Source organism: Cyanistes caeruleus, chromosome 4, assembly GCF_971803275.1.
Source record: "Cyanistes caeruleus chromosome 4, bCyaCae1.hap1.1, whole genome shotgun sequence".
Lineage (NCBI taxonomy): Eukaryota > Metazoa > Chordata > Aves > Passeriformes > Paridae > Cyanistes > Cyanistes caeruleus.
This window is the reverse complement of record NC_141704.1, coordinates 1,067,976-1,089,260: the sequence shown is the minus strand read 5'-3', so window position 1 is coordinate 1,089,260 and position 21,285 is coordinate 1,067,976. Positions and strand designations below refer to the sequence as shown.

The 21,285-nt window shown below is 54.6% G+C and overlaps 1 protein-coding gene across 5 annotated transcripts in view; it reads left to right on the top strand.

Moving 5' to 3' along the window:
* The window catches only part of SHANK3 (SH3 and multiple ankyrin repeat domains 3), a 163,146-nt gene that overhangs the window by 127,004 nt on the left and 14,857 nt on the right, over positions 1 to 21,285 (top strand). For 4 of the 5 annotated variants that reach the window (XM_086886258.1, XM_086886255.1, XM_086886256.1 and 1 more), the window contains 2 exons: positions 554 to 656; positions 11,261 to 13,583. In XM_086886258.1, the coding sequence (XP_086742384.1) occupies positions 554 to 656; positions 11,261 to 13,583 (2,426 nt within the window). Of the gene's footprint in view, positions 1 to 553; positions 657 to 11,260; positions 13,584 to 18,666; positions 19,293 to 21,285 lie in introns of those variants that run through there. The other variant, XM_086886259.1, reaches the window with a different exon arrangement.

Here is a 21,285-nt window from a genome sequence, read left to right as displayed (position 1 = left end):
GTGGCAAGGGGAGCTGGCTCAGGAGTGGAATTCCTGGGAATGTGGAGTGGAATTCCCAGGAATGGGGATTGGAATTCCCAGAAATGAGAATTCCCAGGAATGCAGAGGCTGGGAGACCCCGATCCACAGCTCCACGGGATCCCCATCCCAGCCCAGGAATCCGCTTGGATTTCCCAGGGAAAGCTGTGGAAGAGATGCTCTGGAGGAGCCCGGAGAGCCAGGCTGGAATTCTGCCGGAATTCTGCTGGAATTCTGGAATTCTGCTGGAATTCTGCCAGAATTCTGCCATAATTCTGCCGGAATTCTCCGAGGAGGATGAAAGAGCTCGGGATTGTGCCGGGAGTGCTGCGGGTGGGAAAAGCGGGCAGGGAGTTGGGATGGGAATTATCCCAAAGTTTGGAATCCCACGGGGCGGAGCAGCGGGAAGCCGAAGGCCAGCCGGGCCCATCCCAGTGGGAAGAGCTCCCGTTTTCCCGCCGTGGGAATTCCGGGTGGGAACGTCGCGGCCTGCCGGCAGCATCCGGACTGGGAATTCCCTGTTTTTCCCTTCCAGTCCCTGTTTGAGCGGCAGGGAATGGCGCATCCCGGGGTCCTGGCGGGAACGGAGAAACCCCACGTGTCCCTCCGGAAGGGAATTCCACGGACCAAGTCTGTCGGTGAGGAAAAACCCGGGAGAATCCCTCGGGAATGAGGAGGGAGGGTCCCCCTGGGATGCGGATTTTGGAGTATCCCACGGAATTCCGCGGAATTGCGGCTCGGAGGGATGCCTGGTCCTGGAGGATTCCAGGAGGGAATTTTGGGAGGGAATTCCGGGAATTCCCAGACCGTCTCAGCCACAGGCGTTCCCGGTGGGAATGGCGCCTCTGGAACCGGGAATGCCGGAGCTGGGGCTCAGGAGGAGCGGGACGAGGTCTGGAGGAGGCACCTGGATGTGCGGGTTCCTTGAGCTTATCCCAAAAAATTTACGGAGTCTCCAATCCCAAAACCATCTCTGGTGGATCCTTCACTCTGTTCCCAAAGATTTTTGGTGCCACCAGTCCCAAAATTCATTCCTGGGAATTCCTTGACCCCATTCCAGAATTTTTTTGGTGCCACCAAATCCCAAAATCCATCTCTGGGAATTCCTTGAGCTTATCCCAAAAGATTTTTGGAGTCTCCAATCCCAAAACCATCTCTGGTGGATCCTTCACTCCGTTCCCAAAGATCTCTGGTGCCACCAAATCCCAAAATCCATCCCTGGGAATTCCTTGACTCCATTCCAGAATTTTTTTGGTGCCACTGATCCAAAAGTCCAATCCCTGGAAATCCTTGAGCTTATCCCAAAATATTTCTGGAGTCTCCAATCCCAAAACCATCTCTGGTGGATCCTTCACTCTGTTCCCAAAGATTTCTGGTGCCACCAGTCCCAAAATCCATTCCTAGGAATTCTTGACCCCATTCCAGAATTTTTTTGTGTCACCAATCTCAAAATCCATTCCTGGGAATCTTTGACTCCATTCCAGGATTTTTTTGGTGCCACCAATTCCAAAATCCATCCCTGGGAATTCCCTGACCCCATTCCAGAATTTTTTTGGTGCCACCGATCCCAAACCTGGTCCTTGGTCCTAAAAACAAAAGGAAAATCAGGAATTCCAGGGATTGTGCCGGGAATTGTGCGGGAAAGACGTTCCCAAGTCTCTGGAAGAGCTGGGATGAAATGGGATCCTTGGGATTGGGATGCAGAGAACGGATCCATGTGTGGACATGGAGAAATCCCATCCCAGCATTCCCAAACCTGCGGTGTTCCAAAGGGGAACCGGGATTTTTATCCCGGGATTTTTTTATCCTGGGATTTCTTATCCTGGGATTTTTCTCCTGGAATTTTTATCCTGGGATTTTTTTTATCCTGGGATTTTCATCCGGGTTTATCCCATATTTCGGTCTGGGAAGTGGATCCTGCCCCGGTGCCGTTGGAATGAGGAGGATCCGGGAGATTCCCGAAGCGTTTCCGGAGTTTCTGGGTCGGAAAGTTTGGGAAGAGGCTTTGGGAAAGGAGCGGCTCAAGGGCCGGTGCAGCCAGGAAGAGCCGGGAATGGTTTGGAAAGGGATCTGGGAATGAATCCATGGAATTCTCCAAGGGCTGGAGCCGGGCTGGGAAAACTGGGAATGTTCTTCCGGAGAAGGGAAGGATCCAGGGAGAGCTTCCAGAACATTCCAGGGGCTCCAGGAGAGTCGGGATTTAGGAAAGGCCTGGAGGGACAGGACACAGGGAATGGCTCCAGATTGGGACAGGGGAATTTGGGAAGGAATTCCCAGCTGGAATGGAATTCCCAGAGCAGCTGGGGCTGCCCCTGGATCCCGGGAATGGCCAAGGAAAGCTTGGAGCAGCCTGGGATGGTGGGAATTGTCCAGGGCTTGGAAGTGGATGGGTTTTGAGGTCATTCCCAGCCAGAATTCCGGAATTCTGGAATCCTTCCCACGGAATTCCGGCAGCGCCTCAGGAAGGGCCCCAGCCTGGCCCAGCCTGGGATGGGATTTTTGGGAATTTTTCCATGGAAAAGGCTCTCAGGCCTCGGCTGGAGAGGTTTGGAAGAATCCAAGGAATTCCCGGAATTCCACTCAGGTCCAGGATTTGGCCCAGTGTGGACTCGGCGGTCTTGGAATTCTTTCCCATACTTTCAATAATTTGGGAATCCTGTGCTCGTACCCCCATGAGAATTCCCAGCTCATCCCGGTTATCCCTGAGAATTCCCAGCAATTCCCAACCAAACCCCCAAAATCCAAAATCCAAAACCCCCCAAACCAAATCCGTTCCCTCGGGGGGAAAAAAAAAAAAAAAAAAAAAAGGGATAAAAACCAAATCTCCATCAGGAGATTCCCGGAAAAAAAAAAATAAATCCAGGAAAAAAAAAAAATCCCATTCCAGCATCCATGGAAGGGAGGGGACCCAACCCCCAAAGCCGCAGCAGCTCCGGGATGGAACCGGTGGAATTCCAGGAAAACGGGGATGGGAAAGAGGCGGAGAGGGAGGGACGGGGCTGGAATTAGAAATCCTTGAGCTGACATTCCACACCCACGGCCGGGAGCTGCGCAGCGCATCCCAAAATTCCCCGCACGGGCCGGGAAGGAGATGGAAAAAGCAGGAAAAGCTGGGATGGGAATTTGGGGAATTTTGGGGGTTTTTAGGGAAGAAACGCTCCCAGCTGGGATTGGAGGATTTTGGCAGCGTTGTGGATTCCCGGGGAGGAAAAATCAGGAAGATTCCGGTTGGGGAGGGGGAAAATTCCTGGGATTGAGGTGGTTAACCCTTGGCTGGCTGGGAAAGAAAAAGAGGGAGAAAAGAGCAAAGATTCCAGGAAAATTTCTGGGATGGAGGTGGTTAACCCTTGGCTGGCTGGGAAAAAAAAGTGGGAAAAAGATGAAAAAAATTCCAGGAAAAATTCCCAGAAAAAGGTGATTAACCCCCTGCTGGCTGGGAAAAAAAGGGATAAAAGATCAAAGATTCTGGGAAAAATTTCTGGGATGGAGGTGGTTAACCCTTGGCTGACTGGGAAAAAAAGAATGGGATTAAAAATGAAAGATTCCAGGAGAAATTCCCGGGATGGAGGTGATTAACTCTTGACTGACTGGGAAAAAAAAGAGGGAGATAAAATCAAAGATTCCAGGAAAAATTCCCGGGAAAAGGTGGTTAGCCCTTGGCTGACTGGGAAAAAAATGGGATTAAAATTCAAAGATTCCAGGAAAAATTCCCGGGATGGAGGTGGTTAACCCTTGGCTTGCTGGGAAAAAAAAAAGTGGGAGAAAAGATGAAAAAAATTCCAGGAAAAATTCCCAGAAAAGTGTGGTTAACTCTTGGCTGTCTGGGGAAAAAAAAAGAGGGAGAAAAGATGAAAAAGATTCCAGGAGAAATTCCCGGGAAAATGTGGTTAACCCGTGACTGGGGAAAAAAAAGTGGGAGAAAAGATGAAAAAAAATCCAGGAAAAATTCCCAGAAAAAGGTGATTAATCCTTGACTGACTGGGAAAAAAAGAATGGGATTAAAAATCAAAGATTCCAGGAGAAATTCCCGGGATGGAGATGGTTAACCCTTGGCTGGCTTGGAAATAAGTGGGAGAAAAGATCAAAGATTCCAGGAAAAATTCCCGGGATGGAAGTGATTAACCCTTGGCTGACTGGGAAAAAAATGGAATTAAAAATCAAAGTTTCCAGGAGAAATTCCCAGGAAAAGGTGATTAACCCCCTGCTGGCTGGGAAAAAAAAAGAGGGAGAAAAGATCAAAGATTCCAGGAGAAATTCCCGGGATGGAAGTGATTAACCCTTGGCTGACTGGGAAAAAAAAAATGGGATTAAAAACCAAAGATTCCAGGAAAAATTCCCGGGATGGAGGCAGTTAACCCTTGGCTGACTGGGAAAAAAAAATGGGATTAAAAATCAAAGATTCCAGGAAAATTTCTGGGATGGAGGTGATTAACCCTTGGCTGACTGGGAAAAAAAATGGGATTAAAAATCAAAGATTCCAGGAAAAATTCCCGGGATGGAGGTGGTTAACCCCCGGCTGGCTGGAAAAGAAAAAAAAGCGGGATGGGCGGAATATTTGGAGGAAAATGGGAAGGAGTGGGGGGGAAGGGGAGGGAAGAAAATTCCTTGTCAGACTTCCAAGATTTCTCCCGGCGCCATCTGCTCCCGGCAGCAGAGTTAAAAACGCTCCGGAGCCTGCGGAGCTGCCACGGCTCCCGGACAGAATTCCAGAGGGATGGGAGGGATTTTTTGGGAATATTGGAGGGGATGGGAAGCGTCCTGGAGTTCACATCCAGGGGTGGAATCCCGGAATGGTTTGGGTGGGATCTTGGAGATTCCCTAATTCCGGCCCATTCCAAGGGCAGGGATGCCTCCCGCTATCCCAGGGCGCTCCCAGGGGCAGCCGCAGCTTTTCTGGGAATTCCAAGCCCATCCCGGGTGCTGGAGGATGGAGATTCCCATTCTTGGACTTGGAAAATTGGAGATTCCCAGCCCGGGGTTCTGGAGAATGGAGATTCCTATTCCTGGACACAGAAGGACGGGAATTCCCATTCCTGGACACAAAAAAATGGAAATTCCCATCCCTGGACACAAAAAAGTGGAGATTCCCATTCCTGGACACCAAAGGATGGGAATTCCTATCCCTGAACACAACAGAAATTCCCATTCCATTCCTGAATACCAAAGAATGGAAATTGCCATTCCTGACCTCCTCAGGATGGAAATTCCCAACCCTGGACACCAAAGGATGGAGATTCCCATTCCTGGACACAAAAAAAATGGAGATTCCCATCCCTGGACACCAAAGGATGGGAATTCCTATCCCTGAACACAACAGAAATTCCCATTCCATTCCTGAATACCAAAGAATGGAAATTGCCATTCCTGACCTCCTCAGGATGGAAATTCCCAACCCTGGACACCAAAGGATGGAGATTCCCATCCCTGGACACCGAAGGATGGAAATTCCCATTCCTGGACACAAAAAAAATGGAGATTCCCATCCCTGGACACCAAAGGATGGGAATTCCTATCCCTGAACACAAGAGAAATTCCCATCCCTGGGCTCCAGAGGCTGGAAATTCCCATCCCTGGACACAAAAAAATGGAGATTCCCATTCCTGGACACAAAAAAAAAAATTGAAATTCCCATCCCTGGGCTCCAGAGGCTGGAAATTCCCGACCCTGGGCACGACAAGACTGAAATTCCCATCCCTGGATACCACCAGGCAAAGATTCCCATCCCTGGCTTCCAGAGGCTGGAAATTCCCATTCCTGGACACCAAAGGGTGGGAATTCCCATTCCTGGACACCAAAGGATGGAGATTCCCATTCCTGGACACCAAAGGATGGGAATTCCCATTCCTGGACACCAAAGGATGGAGATTCCCATTCCTGGACACCAAAGGATGGGAATTCCCATTCCTGGACACAAAAAAGTGGAGATTCCTGTTCCTGGACACCAAAGGATGGAAATTCCCAGCCCTGGACACCAAAGGATGGAAATTCCCATTCCTGGGCTCCAGAGGCTGGAAATTCCCATCCCCGGACACCAAAGGATGGAAATTCCCAACCCTGGACACAAAAAAAATGGAAATTCCCATCCCTGGACACCAAAGGATGGAAATTCCCAACCCTGGACACCATAGGATGGGAATTCCCATTCCTGGACACAAAAAAAAATGGAGATTCCCATCCCTGGGCTCCAGAGGCTGGAAATTCCCAACCCTGGGCACAAAAAAAATGGAAATTCCCAGCCCTGGACACCAAAGGATGGGAATTCCCATTCCCAACCTCTGCAGGATGCGGATTCCCTCCCCCTTCCCCCTCCCAAATTTTCACCCTCCTGCTCCAGGTTTTTTTATTTTTTGGGGGGGATTATTCCCTCATCCCAACCCCGGGGAGCAGCGCAGGGTCGTTTTCCATCCCTAAGGAATGCAGGGAATGCGGTTTTCCAGGGATTTGGGCTGTTATGGCAACGCCTGGGGAGCTTTTCACGGAGCTTTGTGTTTTCCTTGGAGATGAATTCCATGGAGCGCCAGGAATGGCTCCGGGGGTTGCCAGGCTACGCCGGGAGCGTCATTCCCATTCCCAGGGAAGTCATTCCGGATGTTGGGAGTCGATTCTTACCGGTCCTTCCCGGTGGCTCCGTTTGGATTCCGGCTCTTTATTCCCGAGCTCCGGGATTTGATCCCGGTTTGATGTCCCGGTGTTCCGGGGGTCTCCGGCGGCTCCGGGTGAGGTTTGAGGGGAGCGGAGAGCCGGAATTCCATGGAAAACAGCAAAGGGATGGTCTGGTGATTTGGGGTTGAAAATTCCTGGGAATAGGAGGACATTTGGGACTTTTCCCAGAGGATATTCCCACTTCTCCCATCCCTCCCGACAGCCTGGAGCAGCTCCCAAAATTCCGGATTTTTCCAGGAAGTGGGAGGTTTGGATTCCCTGGGCTTTTCTGGGACACAGGGAACAGGGATTGAGATCCAGGGGTGAATCCTGGAATCCTGGAATGGTTTGGGGACCTTCATCCCATCCCATTCCCACCTCTTCCATGGGCACATTCCTCCATCCCAGATTTCTCCAGCCTGGACTCGGACACTTCCCGGGATCCAGCCACGACTTCTCCGGGAATTCTGTCCCAGAGCCGGATCTTCTGGATCTGCTCCTTTTTAGGGATCTTTGAGGATCCTTTCGGGACCTTTTTGGAAGCCAAATTCCCTTGGGAATTCCAGGAGCATCTCCAGGCTCCAGCTGCTGCCCAATCCCAAAATTCCACACCGGATCCAGCCCCCAGCATTCCATGGAAAACAAAGCTCGGCTCTGGAGCATCCGTGCTGGGAATAAGCAGATCCCGCTTTTCCAGGCTGGGAAGCGGCTGGAAAACCGAGGGATGATTCCATGGGAATGATCCCACGGATGAGGCTCAGCTGCTCCAGGCCTGGAATGCTGGGTGGGAATGGACACGGAATTCCTGGGATGTGGTTTTCCGTAGTGTCCCTTCCACCTGGCAGTTCCTGGGATTTGGTTTTCCATAGCATTCCTTGGATTTGGCTTTTCCATGGTTTTCCCTGCTTCTGGCAATTCCCGGGATTTGGTTTTCCATAGCATTCCCTGCCCTTGGCAATTCCCGGGATGTGGTTTTTCCATGGTTTTCCCTGTATTTGGAAATTCCCAGGATGTGGTTTTTCCATGGTGTTCCCTACATTTGGCAATTCCTGGGATGTGGTTTTTCCATGGTTTTCCCTACATTTGGCAATGCCTGGGATGTGGTTTTCCCATGGTTTTCCCTACTTCTGGCAATTCCTGGGATGTGGTTTTTCCATGGTTTTCCCTGTATTTGGCAATTCCTTGGATTTGGTTTGTCCATGGTGTTCCCTACTTCTGGCAATTCCCGGGATTTGGTTTTCCATAGCATTCCCTGCCCTTGGCAATTCCTGGGATGTGGTTTTTCCATGGTTTTCCCTACTTCTGGCAATTCCTGGGATGTGGTTTTTCCATGGTGTCCCCTCCTCATTTAGGGAAAATTGGAGGAGAAAATCCTCAAAAAAAATCCAAGGTTGGGATCCAAGGACAGGATCCATGGACTGGATCCAAGGACTGGATCCAAGGATGGGATCCGAGGACAGGATCAAAGGATGGGATCCAGGGACAGGAACCAGGAACAGGATCCAGGGACAGGATCCAAGGGCTGGATCCATGGACTGGATCCATGGATGGGATCCAAGGACAGGATCTGAGGACTGGATCGAAGGACAGGATCCAGGGACAGGATCCAAGGATGGGATCCAAGGACAGGATCCATGGACAGGATCCAAGGACAGGATCCATGGATGGGATCCATGGACCGGATCCAGGGACAGGATCCAAGGACTTGATCCATGGATGTGATCCAAGGACAGGATCCAAGGATGGAATCCATGGACTGGATATCCCAATGTCACCCCTGACCCGGCATCCAAGCCCAGAGAATTCCAGAGGGAAGATCCCATTTTCCCACTCGATTTCCTGCCCCATCTCATCCGGACACCGCATTCCCAGGATGAGCTTTCCCATTCCATGTCCTGGGATATTCCAGGCCCAGGGACGGAGCTCGGACCTTCCCAAATATCCCAGTGTCACCTCCCGGCCATTCCCAGAAATCTCCAGAAAGGCAGGAACGAGGTGGTGGTGGGGGGGGGAGTTGGTTTTTTTGGGATCTTCCTGCTGCTCCCGGAATATTCCACAGCTCCATCTAGCGCAGGATCCCAAATTCCCAAGGGAAAAAAAAGGGCAAGGATGGGATCATCCTCCCAAATTCCCCCTGCTGGCCTCGGCTCCCGGGATTTCAAAAAAAAAAAAACAAAACCTTGGAAAAGGCCCATTTTTCCAGGGCTTTGTCCAGGCTCCCTTTGAACCTATTCCATGCTGCCGGTTCTTTATTCCCACGGCACATCCCAGATTCCCAAAAATAGCCCAGTTTCCAGCACGACCAACAGCATGGGATGGAATTTCAGTGCCAAATTCCTCCCTTTTGTCCCCATTGGATTCCGCCTCGGGTGGAATCGCTGACGGATTCCGGGCGGAGCTGCCGGAGCCTCTCGGTGCTGCTGGAAGAGCGTTTTCCCTAAAGGGGAAAAAAAATCTCCGGAGGCCAAAAATAAAATTAAAATAAAATAAAATTTTAAAAAAATTCCCAAATCCTCTCCGGAGAGATTTGAAAGCTTGGGAAGAGCGGAGCGGGGATTGGGAAGGAGGATTTTTCCCAAAGGAGGGGTGAGCACGACGGATCCGGGCTCGGGAATGAGCTGGGAACGGAGGGAGGGAATCGCGGCGCGGTCGGATTTTAGGATGGTGGAACATCTCGGGTTGGGAAGGCCCTGAGTTCATCCCAATCCACCCCGGATTTTTCCTGCTTTTCCATGCTAATCCTCGCCTTGGAGAATTCCCTGAAAAAGCAGGAATTCCTGCTAGACCCCGCCGGGCTCAGTCTGGCGCCCGGGAACAGATGTCAACCCTCGGGAAAAGCGGGAAGTGTGACGGGAGCCGCGCCCGTGCCGGTGGCACTCGGATGTCTGGCACGTTGGCGGTGGCGGCGCTTCCGTCACCGGGAAGGGGTGGAGACAATTCCCACGGGAGCTGATCCCGTGGGAATGTGGCAGGCGTGGAATCGTGGAATGGTTGGGATTTGGGGTGGCCTCAAAGCTCATCCCATTCCCAGCTTTTCCACGGGAAAACTTCCGCTATCCCGGGGCTCTCCAGCCTGGCCTCGGATGCTTCCAGGGATCCAAGGGCAGCTTTTCTGGGAATTCTGGGAATTCTGGCTGGTTCTTCCAGTCTTGGAAGTTGCTCCAAGCTTTTTCCAAGAGGGGTTTGGAAAGAGGAAAAAAAAATCTTGGGAATGAAGTGGGGTGGGAGGAACAACCCCAGCTGCTTCCCAGTTTTTCCCACTCCAGGAATTCTCTGGGAATGTCCTCTTCACTGCTCTCCTTATTTTCCAGGTGGAGACGAGAAGCTCATCCCTGATTCCATCGTTTTCCTTGTTTTCCTGGTGGAAGACGGGAAACTTTTCCCTGACTCCACTCTTCTCCTTGTTTTCCTTGGGAAGATGAGAAACTCATCCCTGATTCCATCTTTTTCCTTGTTTTCCAGGTGGAATCCAGAAATTCAGCCCTGACTTTGCTCTTTTCCTTCTTTTCCATGTGGAGACAAAAAATTCATCCCTGACTTCCCTTCTCTCCTCCTTTTCCAGCTGGAAACCAGGAACTCATCCCTGATTCCCCCCATTTTCCTTGGGAAGACGAGAAACTCATCCCTGATTCCATTGTTTTCCTTGTTTTCCTCAGGAAGGCAAGAAACTCACCCCTGATTCCATCATTTTCCTTGGGAAGACGAGAAACTCATCCCTGACTTTGCTCTTTTCCTTGTTTTCCTTGGGAAGACAAGGAACTCATTCCCGACTTTTCTTCTCTCCACATTTTCCAGCTGGAAGCCAGGAACTCATCCCTGACTCCATCATTTTCCTTGGGAAAACAAGAAACTCATTCCTGTCTCCATCCTTTTCGTTGTTTTCCAGGTGGAATCCAGAAATTCAGCCCTGACTTTGCTCTTTTCCTTGTTTTCCTTGGGAAGGCAACTTTCAACTTTAATTCTCTCCTCATTTTCCAGCTGGAAACCAGGAACTCATTCCTGACTCCATTGTTTTCCTCGGGAAAACAAGAAACTCATTCCTGACTCCATCTTTTTCCTTGTTTTCCTTGGGAAGACGAGAAACTCATCCCTGATTCCATCATTTTCCTTAGGAAGACAAAAAACTCATCCCTGATTTCATCTTTTTCCTTGTTTTCTATGGGAAGACAAGGAACTCATTCCTGACTCCATTGTTTTCCTTGGGAAAACCAGAAACTCATTCCCAACTCCATCCTTTTCCTTGTTTTCCTTGGGAAAACCAGAAACTCATTCCCAACTCCATCCTTTTCCTTGTTTTCCTTGGGAAAACCAGAAACTCATTCCCAACTCCATCCTTTTCCTTGTTTTCCTTGGGAAAACCAGAAACTCATTCCCAACTCCATCCTTTTCCTTGTTTTCCTTGGGAAAACCAGAAACTCATCCCCGCCTTTGCTCTTTCCCTTCTTTTCCAGGAGGAGACAAGGAACTCATTCCCGACTCCGCCCTTTTCCTCGTTTTCCTCGGGAAGAGCAGAAACTCCTCCCCGACCCCACCCTTTTCCGCTTTTTCCGGGTGGCCACACCCAACCCCTCCCTGACTCTTCTTCTCCTTCTTTCCCCAGGGGAAGACGAGAAGCTGGCCGCCTCCTTGCTGGACGGGAAATTCCCGCGGAGCACCTCCATGACGGACACGGTCCGGGAAGGCCACGGCATCCCCCCTCCCCCACAGACCGCCCCTCCCCCGCCCCCCTCCCCCTATTATTTCGACACCGGACCCCCTCCGTCCTTCTCGCCGCCGCCGCCGCCGGGCCGGGCCTACGACACCGTCCGCTCCAGCTTCAAGCCGGGCTTGGAAGCCAAACTCCACGGGCTGCCGCACCTGGCGGCCGAGGTGTACGAGCGCAGCTCCGTGCCCTACCCCGAGCGGCAGAAGAGGGCCCGCTCCATGATCATCCTCCAGGATTCCTCCCACCTCCCCGTGGAACCCACCGAGATCCCCCGGCCCGGCCCGGCGGCGACGCCTCCGGAGAAGCTGAAGAGGAAAGGCCGGGTGATCGATAATCCCTACGCCAACATGGGCCAGTTCAACGTCAGCCTCTTCGCCCCCACCAAGCCGCAGAGGAAGAAGAGTCCCCTGGTGAAGCAGCTCCAGGTGGAGGACGCCCAGGAACGGGCGGCCTTGGCCATCACCGGTGGCTACTCCTCCCGGGAGCCATCGCCCACGCGCCGGAGCCACCGCCTGGAATACCAGCACCACCCCGGCATCGCTCAGGTGGAAGCCGCCGGCCTCCCCTTCGCCACCGCCATCGCCGCCGGCGTCATGAAGGACCGGGACCGGCGGCTGGACGAGAGGAGGAAATCCACGGTGTTCCTGTCGGTGGGAGCCATCGAGGGGCCGGCGCCGGGCGGCGGCGGAGGTGGCGAGATGCCGTCGCTGCAGCAGTCGCGCTCCATCGACGAGCGGCTCCTGGGCAGCCGGGACGTCCTCCTGCCGTCGCCCGTGTCAGCTTTAAAGCCATTAATCGGCGGCTCCTCCTCGACCTTCATCCACCCCCTGACGGGAAAGCCCCTGGATCCCAACTCGCCCCTGGCGCTGGCGCTGGCCGCAAGGGAACGGGCGCTGTCCACTCAAGTCCCGTCCCGGTCGCCCACCCCGATCCACAGCCCCGACTCGGACAGAGCCGCGCCCCTCTTTGTGGACATCCAAACCAAAGAGCCGGACAGGGGGGACTTGGAGGCCTTGGTGTCCCCCGCCTACTCCCCCGGAGGGAAGGCGGTGATGGCGACCGACGCCGGCGCTCTGACCCCCACCAAGAGCCCCTGGGGGACTCCGGCCACTCTGCGGAAGGAGCCCGAGGTGCGAGCGGAGCCGCCGGGCAAGGAGGAGAAGAAACCCGAGGACAAGAAGTCCATGATCATCAGCATCGTGGACACGTCGCAGCAGAAGACCGCCGGCCTCATCATGGTCCACGCCACCAGTAACGGTCAAGACGAGATCGGCCTGGAGATCAAAGAAGAGAGCCCGGCCGTGGCCGAGGTCTGCGCCGAGCCAGTCGAGTCGCCCAAGGCCGAGCCCCAGCCCAGCCCCGTGGGGAAGCCACCGGTCAGCCCGGCCTCGGAGAAGGCGCTGGGCCAGGGCAGCTCGGAGGAGGAGGTGGAACCCTACACGGTGACCCTCCCTCCGGCCCAGCTGTCCTCCAGCGACGAGGAGACCCGCGAGGAGCTGGCCAAGATCGGGTTGGTGCCGCCCCCGGACGAATTCGCCAACGGGGTGCTGGTGACCGCCCCCGGCACCCCCGTGAGCCACCTGGCCGCGCCCGGCGCGCCGTCCCTGCCGGCGGCGGCAGTAGCACCTTCTCCCCCCGGCGCGACACCCTCAGGGAAGCCCTCGGACGCCCCCGCGGCCCCGGAGTCGGCGGCGGACTCGGGAGTGGAAGAGGTGGACACCAGGAGCTCCAGCGACCACCACCTGGAGACCACGAGCACCATCTCCACGGTCTCCAGCATGTCCACGCTGTCCTCGGAGAGCGGCGAGCCCACCGACACCTACACGTCCTTCGCCGACGGCCAAACTTTTCTACTCGAGAAGCCACCAGTGCCTCCAAAGCCCAAACTCAAGTCCCAGCTCAGCAAGGGGCCGGTTACTTTCAGGGACCCACTTTTGAAGCAGTCTTCGGACAGCGAGCTCATCTCCCAGCACCACGCGGCCACGCTGGCGGCCACCAGCGCGGCCCGGCCACGCTACCTCTTTCAGAGAAGGTCCAAGCTATGGGGGGACCCCATGGAGAGCAGGCCCGGCCACGGGGCCGAAGAGGACAAACCGACTGTGATCAGCGAGCTGAGCTCCCGCCTGCAGCAGCTCAACAAGGACACGCGCTCCTTGGGCGAGGAACCGGCCGGCTCCGCCCTGGATCCCGGCAAGAAGTCGCCGGTGGTGGCCGCACGGTAAGAGCCGGGCGGGGATGGGGACACGGGTGTGGCTTTGAGGGACATCTCAGAGCTTCGGGAGCTCGGTGGAGGGGATGGAAGATGGGTGGGAGTGGCGGGATGGGATCCCGGCGCGTCGCGGTTGTGGCTGCTCCCCCTGCCCCGCCTTTCCCATCGCTCCGTGTCCTTCTCTCCCCGTGTGACACGGCTGTGGGGACAGTGGTTGTGCTGTGGGGACAGTGACAGCACTGTGGGGACAGTGGCTGTGCTGTGGGGACAGTGACAGCACTGTGGGGACAGTGGCCATGCTGTGGTGACAATGACCATGCTGTGGTGACAATGACGTGCTGTGGTGACAATGCTGTGGTGACAGTAGCTGTGCTGTGGGGACAGTGGCTGTGCTGTGGGGACAGTGACAGCACTGTGGGGACAGTGGCCGTGCTATGGTGACAATGACCATGCTGTGGTGACAATGACAGTGCTGTAGTGACAATGCTGTGGTGACAGTAGCCGTGCTGTGGGGACAATGACAGCGCTGTGGGGACAGTGGCCGTGCTGTGGGGACAGTGGCCATGCTGTGGTGACAATGACCATGCTGTGGTGACAATGACAGTGCTGTGGTGATAATGACCATGCTGTGGTGACAATGACAGTGCTTGTGGTGACAATGCTGTGGGGACAGTGACAGCGCTATGGGGACAATGACAGCACTGTGGTGACAGTGGCCATGCTGTGGTGACAATGATGCCGTGGTGACAATGCTGTGGTGACAATGGTCGTGCTGTGGGGACAATGACGATGCCGTGGTGACAGTGATGATGTTGTGACGATGACAACGCTGTGGTGACAATGACAATGCTGTGGGGAGAGTGGCTGTGCTGTGGTGACAATGACAATGTCATGACAATGCCGTAGTGACAGTGGCAATGCCGTAGTGACAATGATGTCATGGTGACGATGATGATACCGTGGTGACAGTGACGATGTCATAATGACAATGACAATGCTGTGGGGACAATGACAGGGCTGTGGTGACAATGGCCATGCTGTGGTGACGATGCTGTGGTGACAATGACAGTGCTGTGGTGACAATGACAATGCCATGGTGACAGTGGCCATGCTGTGGTGACAATGGTGCTGTGGTGACAATGGCTGTGCTGTGGGGACAATGACAGCTCTGTGGTGACAATGACAGGGCTGTGGTGACAATGGTCATGCTGTGCTGACAGTGCTGTGGTGACAGTGGCCATGCTGTGGTGACAATGACAGCGCTGTGGGGACAGTGACAATGTGGTGACAATGACAATGCTGTGGTGACTACGAGGATGCTGAGGTGACAGTGATGATGCTGTGGTGACAATGATGATGTCATCACAATGACGATGCAGTGACAATGACAAGGCTGTGGTGACAGTGACGATGTTGTGGTGACAATGGCCATGCTGTGGTGACAATGATGATGTCATGACGATGATGATGTGGTGACAACGATAGTGCCGTGGTGACAATGGCAGTGCCATGGTGGCAGTGACAATGTCGTGGTGACAATGGTGACGCTGTGGTAACAATGACAGGGCTGTGGTGGCAGTGACAACGCCATAGTGACAATGACAAGGCTGTGGTGACAATGATGATGTGGTGACAATGTTGTGGTGACAATGACAACACTATAGTGACAATGACAATGCCATGGTGACAAGGACAATACCGTGGTGACAACGATGATGCCGTGGTGACAATGGCAACGCTGTGGTGACAATGCTGTGGTGACAATACCGTAGTGACAATGACAATGCCGCGGTGACGATGATGCCGTGGCGACAATGCCAATGCTGTGGTGACAATGACAATGTCATAGTGACAGTGACAGTGCCATAGTGACAATGACGATGCCGTGGTGACAATGACAACGCCGTGGTGACAGCGCCGTGGTGACAATGCTGTAGTGACAATGATGATGCCGTGGTGACAATGACAGTGCCATAGTGACAATGACGATGCTGTGGTGACAATGACAATGCCGTGGTGACAATGACAGTGCCATAGTGACAATGACGATGCTGTGGTGACAATGACAACGCTGTGGTGACAACGCCATGGTGACAATGTGTGGTAACAATGCTGTAGTGACAATGACAACGCTGTGGTGACATTGACAACGCTGTGGTGACAATGACAGTGCCATAGTGACAATGACGACGCCGTGGTGACAATGACAACGCCATGGTGACAATGTGTGGTAACAATGCTGTAGTGACAATGACAGTGCCATAGTGACAATGACGACGCTGTGGTGACAATGACAACGCCATGGTGACAATGCGTGGTGACAATGCTGTAGTGACAATGACAATGCTGTGGTGATAATGCCATAGTGACAATGACAAGGCCTTGGTGACAACACTGTGGTGACAACGCCATGGTGACAATGCTGTAGTGACAATGACAACGCTGTGGTGATAATGCCATAGTGACAATGACGATGGCGCGGTGACAATGACGATGCCGTGGTGACAATGACAACACCGTGGTGACAACGCCGTGGTGACAATATCAAGTCCTGGGTCACCCCCTCCGTGTTCACTCCGGGCCAAGCCCCTGGGATGGGTTTTTCTGGGATTTTTCCATTTCTGAGGATCTCCAGGTGTTGTCCCACTCAGGAGGTGACAGAGGTGGCCCCTCCCACACAGGACGTGGTGGCACCAACCCCACCCTGGTTCTGCCACACCCACCCAACCCTAAAACCATCCCAAACCTTCCAAATCCTTAAAAACCTTGGGAATGTTAAATCCCAGCAGGAAGTGACCCCAAATTCCGAGTCTTGTGCTGCCCTTTCAGAGGCCGCCATGAGCCGGTGTCACCCGGTGTCACCCGGTGTCACCCGTGGCTGCCGGGGCTCCGTAAGCTGCCAGGAGCTCTGGATCCAGGGCAGCTTTTCCCATGGGAAAAGCTTTTCCAACCAAACCATCCCGGCCACGGCTGCTCCCCACGCCTGGCGCCGGCACGGGAGGTGACGTTTCAGGCGGTGGCCTTGGGGACAAGATGTCCTGGAGCATCCTGGGGTCCATCCCAGCAGATCCAAGCTGGGAATACCGGGAGCGGATCCAGGGGTGTCATTCCCTGCGGGGCCAGGTGTCACCCGAGGTCCCCTCCCTCATCCCGAGCCGAGGGCGTTCGGGAATCCTCTGGAATCGGGGCTGTGCCCGTCTCCAGCGGCACCGGAAATTTGGGAATTCCGGGCTTTTACGAGCCCTGCCGGGATCCCACCCTGGGAATCCTGACTGGGAATCCTTCGGGCTCCCGGTGACATCGGAACGTCCCTTTCCACGTCCCCAGCCCTCCCATCCGTGTCCATCCGATCTCCCGCTTTTCCCCCAGAGCAATTTCACCGATTTTAAGGATCATCCCTTCTCCATCCTCTCTTCCCTGCAATCCCTGCAATTCTCCGGGCCCCGTGCCCTCCTCATCCGACCCCCGGAGCCTCCTGTTTTCCCGCACATCCCGCCGGAATCCGGCCCTTCCAGCCATCCCACAGAGTCCCGCGTTCCCGGTTTTTTCCCCCCCTTTTGGGAACGTCACAGCCTTTCATCTCCCAAATTTTGGGATGTCGAACGCTCAAAACGCTTCCCGGGAAGTCGGCGGTGAACGGAATTTTTAATGACGGTGGCGGCTCTCCCGCAGTGTCCGAGCTCTCCTGGGTTTTTTATGGAATTGCTGTGAATTCAGGGAATAACGGGAGCAGGGTTAGGTAAGAGGGAGTGACCCAGTTTGGGATGCATTTTCCAGGCTCTGGAATTGTCCAGAGAAGGGAAGCGTCAGCTGAATGTCCCTCAGGAGCTGCCAGGAGCCGGAGGTGGCCTGGAATCCCACAGGGATGGGGACAGGGAGGTGACCTGGAATTCCAGATGGGGACACTGAGGTGTCCTGGAATTCCAAATGGGGACATTGAGGTGTCCTGGAATCCCACAGGGATGGGGACAGGGAGGTGTCCTGGAATTCCAAATGGGGACATTGAGGTGTCCTGGAATTCCAAATGGGGACACTGAGGTGTCCTGGAATTCTGCAGGGATGGGGACAGGGAGGTGACCTGGAATTCCAAATGGGGACATTGAGGTGTCCTGGAGTTCTGCAGGGATGGGGACAGGGAGGTGACCTGGAATTCCAAATGGGGACATTGAGGTGTCCTGGAATTCTGCAGGGGTGGGACCCTGGAATTCTGCAGGGATGGGGATGATGAGGTGACCCAGATTCCCCAGAGGGGACACTGAGGGGTCCTGGAGTCCCACAGGGATGGGACCCTGGAATTCTGCAGGGGTGGGGACACTGAGGTGATCTGGAATTCCAAATGGGGACATTGAAGTGTCCTGGAATTCTGCTGGGATGGGGATGAGGAGGTGACCCAGAGTCCCCAGAGGGGACACTGAGGGGTCCTGGATTTCTACAAGGAACAGGGACACAGAGGAGGTGACCCAGAGTCCCCAAAGGGGACACCGAGGTGTCCTGGAATGTGGGAATGGGGACACTGAGGTGTCCTGGAATGTGGGAACAGGGACATTGAGGTGTCCCGGAATCTGGGAATGGGGACACTGGGGTGTCCCGGAATCTGGGAACAGGGACATTGAGGTGTCCCGGAATCTGGGAATGGGGACACTGAGGTGTCCTGGAATCTGGGAATGGGGACACTGAGGGGTCCTGGAATCTGGGAATGGGGACCCTGAGGTGTCCTGGAATCTGGGAACGGGGACCCTGAGGTGTCCCAGAATCTGGTAATGGGGACCCTGAGGTGTCCTGGAATTTGGGAATGGGGACCCTGAGGTGTCCCGGAGTCCCACAGGGACGGGAACACTGATGTTCCTGATCCCTCCCAGCCCTTTCAGCGGCTCCGGATCCGTGGGATCAGCTGCCATTCGGGAATCATCCTGGAATCCCTCCCTCCCCACATTCATCCTGAATTCCCAGCAATTCCATGCGAGCTCAGGGAATTCCCCGCTCCAGAACAGTCCCAGGCCGATCCCTGTGGGAATCCTCCGTGGGAAGGCCGGGAAGCGCCAATCCACGGCTTTTTCCGTAGCTCTAACTCCAGGCTCTGTCTCCTCCCAAGCCGGGCGTCCACGGAAGGACCTTTGAGCCGAGGGACTGGGAAAGAGCCCAAGGAATTCTGAGGTGGGAACGTCAGGTCCCGGTTCGGGCCGGTGACGATCCCAGGGACACCGGGATGGTGACAATGCCAAGGGGACAATTCCCTTCATCCGCGGTGGCCCTCGGTGGCCGCGCCCGGGAGCAGTTTCCTCGTGTTTCACCCAAATCCCTGGAATTTTCGAGGTTGGAAAACCCCTCTGGTCCCACCGAGTCCGACCGTTCCCAGCGTTGCCCCGTGTCCCCGTCCACGCGGCTTTTCATCCCGCCGGGAACGGGGATTCCGCCCCTTCCCTTGGGCATCCCCTTCCCACGCTTCCTCAGCTTTTCGGGAAGGAATTTTCCCAGAATCCAGCTTCACCTCGAGCTGATTCCCTCTCATTCCCGGGGAGCAGAGCCCACCCTGCCCCGGCTGGAATTCCTGACCGGGATTCCTGGAGCGGCGGCGGCGGGATCCTGGGAAAATCCGGGATCCTGGAAAACGCCGCCAAGCCGCGGGAGAGGCGCGGGATGTGCTGGGAGCCGCGCGCGAGGCCGAGCGCGTTGCGGGTGTGACATCCGTGTCCCCAATAAAGCTGACGGTGACCGTGACGTGTGTTTGTGTCATTCCCACGGCCATTCCCAGGATTTTGGGATCCGCGTTCCGCTCCCGGAGCCGCCTCTGGCTCCGCATTCGCTGTTCCAGCTCTCCGGGCGATATTCCCATGAAATTCCCACCACGTTCCCTGTGTCCCATCCCCAGGATTGGCCACTCATCCACAATCCCGATTGGATCCATCTTCCCAACCTCTGGGAATCACCGGGAGCGTTCCTGAACATCCCAAAAAACCCTGCCCCGGCTGCTTTGTCTTTTCCAGCCCACTGGAATGGTCTGATCGCGGTTTAATTCCCAGGAATTTGGGATGCGGAGGGCCCAGGATTTGTCCGGGTCATTCCCAGGTAGAGCTTTGTGTTTTCCTCTGGAATTCTGAAGGAGGCTCCAAGCCCAGAACTCCGGGAGTTTTGCCCATCCCGAGGGTTTTTCCGGTTAAATCCCAGCCAGGGATTTCCAGCTTTTCCAAGAGTTTTCCTTGGCACTGATAAATATCCGAGGCAGCTTCCGGGAGAGTTCCGGGGTTTGGGGGCTCTGGAGCTTTTCCAAGGGTTTCCAGGGATATCCCGATGGTTTGGGGCTGCGGATCCGAGCTCAGGGAAGCTTTTCCAAGGGTTCCCAGGGATTCCCAGGAGCATCCCGATGGTTTGGGGCTGCGGATCCAAGCTCAGGGAAGCTTTTCCAAGGATTCCCAGGGACATCCCGATGGTTTGGGGCTGCGGATCCGAGCTCAGGGAAGCTTTTCCAAGGGTTCCCAGGGATTCCCAGGGACATCCCGATGGTTTGGGGCTGCGGATCCGAGCTCAGGGAAGCTTTTCCAAGGGTTTCCAGGAGCATCCCGATGGTTTGGGGCTGCGGATCCGAGCTCAGGGAAGCTTTTCCAAGGGTTCCCAGGAGCATCCCGATGGTTTGGGGCTGCGGATCCGAGCTCAGGGAAGATTTTCCAAGGGGTTTTGGCTCCTCAAAACTTCCAGGGACATTCCAAATGTCCCGGTTTGGGGCTCCGGATCTGGACTCAGGGGCGTTTTTCCAAGGGTTTCCGTCTCCTGGGGACTTCTGGGAGCATCCCAAATATCCCGGTTTGGAGCTCTGGATCCGAGGGAAGCTTTTCCGAGGGTTTTTTTGTGTCTTTGCTTGTTCCTTTGTTTCTCTTTAACCCCAAAAGGCTCCCGGGAAGCGGAAGTCGAGCTTCCAAAGGGAGCGATTCCGGTGCTGCTCTGCAATTCCATGAATTCCTTTGTATTCCCGCAGATCTGAGGGAGAAGGAGAAGAAACTTGAGCCCTTTTGGGGTTTGAGTTCCTTTTAGGGTAAAGCTGCCTCTTTTTCTCCGATCCTAAATGAATTCCGTGTCCCGGAAGTGGCGTCACATCCCAGCAAAAGCTTGGAAAAACACCCCCTGTTTCCTTGTAGGCTTGGGGGCTTTCCCAGGGAAATTCCCACGGGAAGCAGGGATTTGGGATGAGAACCGAGGGAACTGGGAATTGGGGAGGGAAGGAAAAAGGGGGATTGGAATCGCGGAGCGAGGGAGGGTGGGAATAGAGGGACGGGGATGAGGTGGCCACTTTGGGAGAGGAGGTGGCCAGGATTGGGAATGAGGGGACCGGGATTGAGAAGGAGGTTCCAGGATTGGGATGGAGATTCCAGAATTGGGATGGAGATTCCAGGATTGGGATGGAGAGTCCAGGATTGGGATGGAGATTCCAGGATTGGGAATGAGGTGCCAGGATTGGGATGGAGATTCCAGAATTGGGATGGAGATTCCAGGATTGGGATGGAGATTCCAGGATTGGGAATGAGGTGCCAGGATTGGGATGGAGGTTCCAGAATTGGGAATGAGGTGCCAGGATTGGGATGGAGGTGTCAGGATCAGGATGGAGGTTCCTGGATCAGGATGGAGGAAGCCAAGTTTAGGAAGGAGTAGAAGAGAATTGGGAAGGAGTGACCAGGATAGAAGAGGAGGTGGCAAAATTTGGCAAGGAAGTGACCAGGAT